Source organism: Takifugu flavidus, chromosome 20 (genome assembly GCF_003711565.1).
Source record: "Takifugu flavidus isolate HTHZ2018 chromosome 20, ASM371156v2, whole genome shotgun sequence".
Classification (NCBI taxonomy): domain Eukaryota; kingdom Metazoa; phylum Chordata; class Actinopteri; order Tetraodontiformes; family Tetraodontidae; genus Takifugu; species Takifugu flavidus.
The window spans coordinates 6,650,439-6,658,363 of NC_079539.1; the positions used below are offsets into that span (position 1 = coordinate 6,650,439).

Consider the following 7,925-nt stretch of genomic DNA (forward strand, 5'->3'; position numbering starts at 1 on the left):
CCCGGCCACAGAACCGAGCTCCGGTCCAGCTGGACCCAGAACCAGGTCACAGTTTGAGGTTTTTGCCGAGTTTGCAAATTGATTCTGCTTCAGATCCTGAAATGTTCTGTTGTCCTTCATCGTTAATGATTCACAAAAATTACTTCCACTTGATGCTTTTGAGTTTCATCATTAAAAAAAGAACGGATCAAAGTTTGGACAAACATGTCACCGGGCCGTGGACGCGCACGTCCGAGTTCTCCAGATAAAAACGCAGCAAAGGTTCATTCGACAGTTTATTGGCAGCAAATATTCAACAAGAACGTCGTCGTCACAAAGTTGCATAATTAGACAGCGATTCTAAAGTCTACACCTTTGACAGGAGAAGCATTTTAATCAGTGTTGGGATTCAAAGCTGGGGGGGGGGGGGGGGGGGGCACACGACCCGGGACAAAACGGGACCATTATTGCTCAATAACCGCTGCAACCAAAGTGAACGCCGTGCATTTGTGTGGTGGAGCGGACGAGCGGAACACGAGGGCAATAACGGGGAAGAGTGCTGAGAAATTCCACCTTAACTGAGGAAATTCCACCTTAACTGAGGAAATTCCACCTTAACTGAGGAACTTCCGGGTCAGTCGATGACCCATAAACGCGTTTCTGGCGCCGACGACACGCCCAACGATCGTCTCCGTCAATGAGCAACTTTGTTCGAGCAATAAAACGTCAGATAACATCGAAATAGGTTGAACAAGAAATTCCACAGTCCCATTTTCCATCTGCAGAGTTCCAAATTCAAACGGGAGGATCCGAGTCTTCGGAACCTTGGCAGGACCGTTTGGGCCCGACCGGGCGTCAGAACCGTCGCGCCTCCTTTTCCTCTCCATCGGGGTGAGGCCACCTTCTTCAGCGACGCTGTTACCCCCCCGCCCCGCTGGCCCCTCCCACGCCAACATGTTACCACCCCGCCCCGCTGGCCCCTCCCACTCCGACGCCTTCAAACCAGCCCCCACCATTTGTGCACCACCACGTCGTCACCGACGCCCGTGTGGAGGAGCCGGTTGCCACACTCCTCCCACCGACACACCTCCCCCTTGTCCAGCAACACAAACTTCCACTCCACGTGGCTCTCGGTGGGGAGGCTGACCACGGCGCTCCAGTCGCCCTCCTTCACCTTCTCCAGGGGGAGGAACTCCTTCCAGCTCCCCAGCTCCGGCTGGTCGCCGGTGACTGCCACCGTCTGGTGCGGCGCCTGGGTGTGATAATGGACGCGGAAGGTGACGTTGACGTTCTGAGGCATGGGCTGGACCGCCACCACCTTTTTGAAATGTTCCATGTTTTCGTCAGCGAGGAGCGTCCCGGCAGGAACGTCGGCCGCGGAGGCGTCGCAGCGGAACGCCGGTCCGAGGGCGGCGGGCGGGTGTTCGGGTGATCCACAGGAGCCGGGAGCAGCCAGGGGGGCAGCGGGGAGGCGGTGTCAGTGATCCACTCGTTGGTCTCCATGGTGGCCTCCATGATGCTGATCTCAGACCTTTCACAGTCCGCTTCCGCCTGCGAGTCCTCCTTCTCTTTCGCTCTCGTCTCCACGACCTCGAGGGCGGCTCGGACGTCCGTCAGCTGGCCGGTTAAGCTGGTGACACTGACGGCGATCTGAGCGGCGAACTGCTCGACCAGCCTGTGGTAACCGTCCTCGATCTCGTGGCCAAACGCGTCCTCGTTGGCCGCCGTCCAGCTGGTGCTGTGGGACATCTGGGAGCAACACGGCTGGAGGGGCCCCAACGTCTCCCCGGTCATCCGCTCAATGGCGGCGGACAGCGCTGCATCGTCTGCGTAGAGGCTGATCGCCTGTGGATCGCCCGCCAGCACCGGCTCCGGACTGAAAATGTTTCCGTCCGCTTCCGCGTCCGGACTGACCGCCAGGCTGGAGATGCCGCTTTCTGCACCAGCGCCGGCAGAAGACGCGTTTCCCTCATCCTTCTTCTGCGTTGGCTCAAAAGAGGACAGCTGAAGGTCACCCACGGGAGGACCGGGAGCAACACCGGGATCAGGAAAGGTCGCAGAAGCTGCTGCATCGGGAGCAGAGCCCAGTTCTCTTGTTGGGGGGAGATGAGATGTTTCACTGCTGGTCGCTCCGTGAGGTTCAGGCGGGTTCCCCGTCTCAGGTGATGGTCGTTCAAGACCATTGACGGAGGATTCAGAGACTTCATCCACACATTGAGATGTTTTATCCCGTCGTTGCCACGGCGGCGAGGAACCTGCGTCGGAGACTTCAGCAGACCTCAGCTCTGCCTCTTCATCGTCGACATCACATCCTGCCCGTGATCCACCTGCATCTTCTCTCATCACTTCTGCAGACACATCTCCATCATCACGACTGTCCGGAGCAGACGCCCCCGCCTCAGACGGCAGATCTGTGGACCAGAACGTCTTATCGCACGGTTCTTCTCCCTCCTCTGGACTCGCTTTCTCCATCTGCTGCCCTTTGCTGGGGCAGATGAGGGAAGCGGGAACATCTCCAGTATCCGTGGAACACCGACGGTTCTCCTCCGTTCCAGTTCTGCTGCCTGTGCTCACGTCTCCACCCTCCGGTCGTTCATCTCCCAGCACCTGCACAGACGGAGTCGTTATCGAGACGACCGAAGATTCAAACAAACAGGAACGAATGCAAACCCGTCGTCTCCACGTGCACGCCCTCACCTCCTCGTGCTCCTCCTGGTTCCCCGGTTCTAGGCTCTTCACCTCCACCCCTCCGCTGGCCTCCTCCGTCTGAGCGGTCGGCTTCATTCCTGCCGTGTGGATCTTCGGAGCAAAAGTCGGAGGGTTCTTCTCCGCAGCAGCAGGACGGCGCCTGAGATTTCCAACATCTTCCATCGCGTCCGTGACGCCGTCGCCACTCAGGTCTGAAACACGAACAAGAAGCTCTCAAGAAGGTGACGAGGAACGTTGAGGGAACGTCAGATTAAAAACGATTTGTTTGATATCGTGGAAAAACGGAACGTCAGTCAATAATCCAGGTTATCAGCAGCTCCTGTCGCCTCCCTTTGTGACTCGATTTAACCGGTTCCGTCCGTCCCGATGCCATAAAAAGGTTCTTTTCTCACCTTTAGTCGAAGGTGTTCTGCAGTTTTAATTCAAATCTGCTGGAATTAGCCAGATGCAACATGTTGGGTTATAGGAGGACATTCAGGAAGTTAAAACTGGACTTTAGAATTCAACGTCAGCAGTTTAAGGACTTCCTGTTGTCGCTATGAGTTACATAAAGTTTAAAAGGACGGAGGAGGAGGATCGGAGCCTCGCTGGGTTCTGATGTCCTGCAGGTTTCATGTCTGGAATCCAAACCCGAGTTATACATTCAGGGTCGCGTTTTACTTTGGTGCATCTCCACTTCTTATATAGCAACAATACTAATTTAATGGCCTTTAAATAACTGAACGGCTGGAGGTTTTCCTATAAATAATATCAACTCTCAGCTCTCGTCCCTGCGGGCCACTTTCTCGGCTCATCTTTCCACCGCCTCCTCCGACCTGCAGGCCGCCCAGCAGCGCTCGCGTTCGGCTCTGTTACCTGTTGACTCCCCGGCGCGGCGCCGACTCTGCTGGATCACCGACGCCTCTCCGCCCTCCTCCCCGGGGCTCAGCGCGCCGTCAGCGCATGCGGCCTTCCTCCGCCTCCCAGTCACGGTCCGGTAGATGTAGAACCCGGCCAGCACCGTCACCACCGCGACGACAGCCAGCGCCACGGCCGGTCCGTGGCGGCCGATCATGCAGAAGAAGGACGCCAGGTCCATGCGTCTCTCCGCGGCCACCGTTTTCTTCAGCGGCATGCTCGCAGTCGTTGTCCCGCGTGTGAGGGTGTGAAAGGCGGACGGAAGCTGCTGCTGGGGGCCGCCGATGCTCCGGACTCGCCGCTGCTGCCTCCGCTGAGCTCCTGGGAACCGCGCTGCTGCTCGGCTGGTTCTTGTTGCTGCGGCGCGTCCGGAACCGAGCAGGTGCAGATCGCTGATTGGCTGAGCGGGTCACGTGGGGGTCATTGATAAAACGGGGTTCGAGCTCTGCAGCGGGTGACGTCATCGCAATCTCGTCCAAATGGGTCGATGGTTATCTTTGGGAGCAGATATTTGCTCTCATCACGGAGTTCGTGAGCACAAACGTTCGAGCTGACCAAAGATGAATATTCCCCTCAAAAAATTGGGGAAATAATAACAAACTCTGCTTTTATGGTGCAATCACGACAAAATCACGACTGTGTAACCATACATTTCCCCTAAAAGCAAATAAAATGTCAATAGAAGACAATTTAATTTCAATTTAAAATGACACGAATCACACAATTAAACTGATACAAGTCTCTTTTTAACAGGTTCTCTGCATAAAAACACCAATCTCGCATCAAGTCAGATGTTTTCCATTTCAAAAGCATCGAGCTAATTGATCGACACGAGAGGCACCTGGTCAAAGACCTCGATGCTTAATTGGTGCTAATTCAGTCAGGAAGTGAGCAGAGAAACCAGCTGAGCACTTCGGAATGGAAGAAGCCTCTTCCTCTGATGTTCGGGGGAAGCTCCAGCAACAGGCTCCCTGCTTGCTGTTATGGCCTCTTTTAATCTATTTTTCCTGCAGTTTTATTTCTGTTGTTTCCTCTCATGTGAGTTTTCCCGCTGTGCTGCTCAACCGCGCGTGCGTGTCCTTCTGTGCATGTGAACTATGTGAAGAACTTCTGCTGATATGAATGAAGTGTGTGACATGTGGTTTGGGTGGAGCGCTTCCTTTTGCAGGACTTGTGAGCTGTTTAGCAGTTTGGGGGATTTTAAAGAAACTAAGTTTCCAAAGTTGTTTTAACAACTGAAAAACTAACATAGACACCCCCCCGCCATTGCACACAGATGTGTTTCAAAAACGTTTTCAATTCCAATTCATCAGCCTGAAATGTTGACGTCAGTCTTCTCACAAACGAGGCGCAGCAGCGCCGCCTAGTGGTCAGTAACAGGCCTGTCCACGATTCAATATTGTACTAATATATTCAGTAATAAAGTATTTATTTATATCGTTTGCTTGTACTTTGATGCGCGTGACAATAGATAAAACCTTTCGAGCAGCTCGACACTGTAGCTATATCAATTTATTTTAATTATAAACTCATAAATAGGTTTGTCCCTCGTACTTAACACGTTCCTGTTTTTAAGAATATCAAATAACTAATAATGAGAGAAACCTTCGGGATATCAATATTAAATATGTATAGTTTTAAATGTACCATTGATGGTAAATGCCTTTTTAATACTTTTGCTTTAAAATAAATTTAATTCCTGATCATACTGGAACATTCTGGAGAAGTGGCGCCACCTGTTGGTCAATAGTTGTACTGCCCACACAGGTCCTGAAAATTTTGGAATTTCAGCAGTCAGATTATAAAAGAGGGGCAGGTGAGGGCAGGACTAGGGGCAGTAGTGGGGACGGGACGGGACGGGACGGGACGGGACCACACCGTCTGAGGCTGCAAACCTCGGGGTTCCTGCCGAGGAGGATCCGCCCGCAGCAGATTACTTTGATCCAGCTCGACAGAGATGGAGAGGACCTGGTGCTGACTCTGGACACGAGGGTTCTTCAGAGGAGCCACCTGTCGGGCAGGTATAGGTACAGGAAGTTGAATCAGCTCGGGAACGCTTCCAAAGTTTCACCTTCAGATGTCCTGAAGCTGCCCGAGATCAGGAGGCGAGAGCAGAAACCACCAGGTAGGTTAAAGCCATCTGATGTGGGCGACCTGTCGTAAACTGTCGCCTAATTAGCTTTGATCACCTGACTGCAGCTTTAGCTCATCACTGCAGGACGTGAGCAGAGGTGCAGTTCCAGTACCAGCCCCTAGAGGTCAGTGTTGTCAGGGTACTGATGGAAAACGTGCTGTTGATTTTCTGACCAAAATAAAATCTCATTGAACTTTGAGTTACTTGGAAATTACATAAAATGTGTCCCTGGTTACGCAACATGAATCAGGACTGATGAGGAAGATGATGACTGGACCTTCATCACTGCAGCAGGTGAGTCACTGCTCTTTAAAATATTGTCTTACCTCCTCAACCATGAAATCGAACCACTCTTTGTTACTATGGAAACCTCAGCTGGATGTTTTCCAACAACATTGTCCTTCCTCACCTCAAAACCTCCCTCAGGAGCCTGAGCGACATGTGTGAACATTTACTTTCTTCTACTTCCTGTTTTCCACTATTCTCCTTCTCGTTCGCAACGTTGACAGAGTGTGTTTGTGTTGTGTTAACAAAGGGAGCCCTGTGTGTGTGTGTGTGTGTGTGTGTGTGTGTGTGTGTGTGCACCATTTTACCCTCAACTGGTTTAAGAAATTGCGTCATTTTTGTTGTGATGTGTTAAAGTTGTGTTTCTGTGATGCACAAACGTGAGATTGTTCCTGACCACCAGCATCACACCTGATGAACCTGCCTGTGTGTGTGTGTGTGTGTGTGTGTGTGTGTGTGTGTGTGTGTGTGTGTGTGTGTGTGTGCGCGCGCGCATGCCCGTGCACGTGCAGCAGAACCTGCAGACTCGTCTACTTTGACCTTATTAGCACCTTTATTTTCGGCACCTTTCTCATTGTGGGAACCAGAAAAAGGGCAAAACTTTTTATAAGTTGCGATTACAAAGAACACACACACACACACACACACACACACACACACTCTTCCTGTGTGACTTTGAGGCGCTCTGGTATTTAAACAGATGTGGGCAGACTGAGCGTGCCCAGATCCCCTCCTGACCCCAACGTGCACTTCCTGCTCCAAAGGTTTACACCCAGAGAGAACAATCCCAGTCTGTACCCTCCACACACACACACACACACACACACACACACACACACACACACACACACACACACAGGCTGCCTGTGAGTCTTTGATGAGGTAAAAGGGAAAGTCGACCAGTGTGAAACTGGTTTCATCTCGATAATAAAACCATTATTTTTCATGGTGTGTAGTTCCAGTCATACTGGTTGTTCTGGAACAGGGTGGTCAGATGTGGAATCATCAGGAATCCAAAAACCAGACCAGTGTTTTAAAACGACAGGAATGTTGCCCAACCGGTGGCAGATTGATGCGTGTAAAAGCTGAAATGAGACCACAAACAGTTTAACGGGTTTCTTCTCGTAGCATTCACAAAGCTAATGCTGTTAGCCACCAGAGCGCTAAAGAAGCAGGTAGCAGTATCTGAATTTAGCCGGGGATGCTAACAGGAAATGATTCTACATCTCAGCGTATCCTGATTGTGCCGTTAGCTCAGCAGTTCAGCTGCTTCAGGGTCCGTTTCCAACCTCAGCCGACGGTTCTGTGAAGCACCAACTGCTCTAACTCGACAAATTGCATCTGTCCGCTTTGATTCGCCGGCCTGACATGGTTCCAAGACGAACGGGGCAGACGCTGCTAACGACATTAGCAGAGCGTGAGGGGGAGAGCGAGTTTACGCTGACGCTGCAGGGGTGTGAGCGCCGCTACGCGGGACCAGGCCATGCTGACATCACTGTTTCCACAGGAAGCTGCCTTCCCAAAACTCTGGTTTTCCACTGAGTCCGACGCACAAACGACTGTTTGCGTCCACGTGAGCGCGCCGGTGAAGCCCGCCGCTGCTGCCGCAAAGGTCAAAGGTCACCGTTTTAACCTCTACACTGACCTTGAAGGTGGAGGCGCAGTTCCTGCGTTCATGTTTGTCCTCGTTCAGCTGCCGTCGCTATGGCAACAACGCGTCGTCACAACCTTTAAGATCCGATGTTCCGGACACTGAGACGCTCCTGAGCTGGAACAGCGTCCGCCGGACCCGTGTGAGAGCGGAGGAGCGTCACCGTGGTTCTGATGATGAACGTGTGTGTTCTGCCGGCTTTGGTGGCTCCAAAGCTGCAGCCTCATAACTGTGGACTCGTTCCTGACTCCGGTGGTTCCGCTCCGGCGG

The 7,925-nt window shown here is 52.4% G+C and overlaps 1 protein-coding gene across 1 annotated transcript; it reads right to left on the bottom strand.

The window, feature by feature from the left end:
• Window positions 1-262: 262 nt before the first annotated feature.
• LOC130517317 (uncharacterized) lies at window positions 263-3,954 on the bottom strand. Its single transcript, XM_057019116.1, has 4 exons — window positions 3,544-3,954; window positions 2,677-2,879; window positions 593-2,586; window positions 263-552 (listed from the first exon to the last, which is right to left on the bottom strand). The coding sequence occupies exons 1-3, from the start codon at window positions 3,800-3,802 to the stop codon at window positions 1,150-1,152; spliced, it is 1,899 nt and encodes a 632-aa protein (XP_056875096.1). The 5' UTR covers window positions 3,803-3,954; the 3' UTR covers window positions 263-552; window positions 593-1,149.
• Window positions 3,955-7,925: the final 3,971 nt, after the last annotated feature.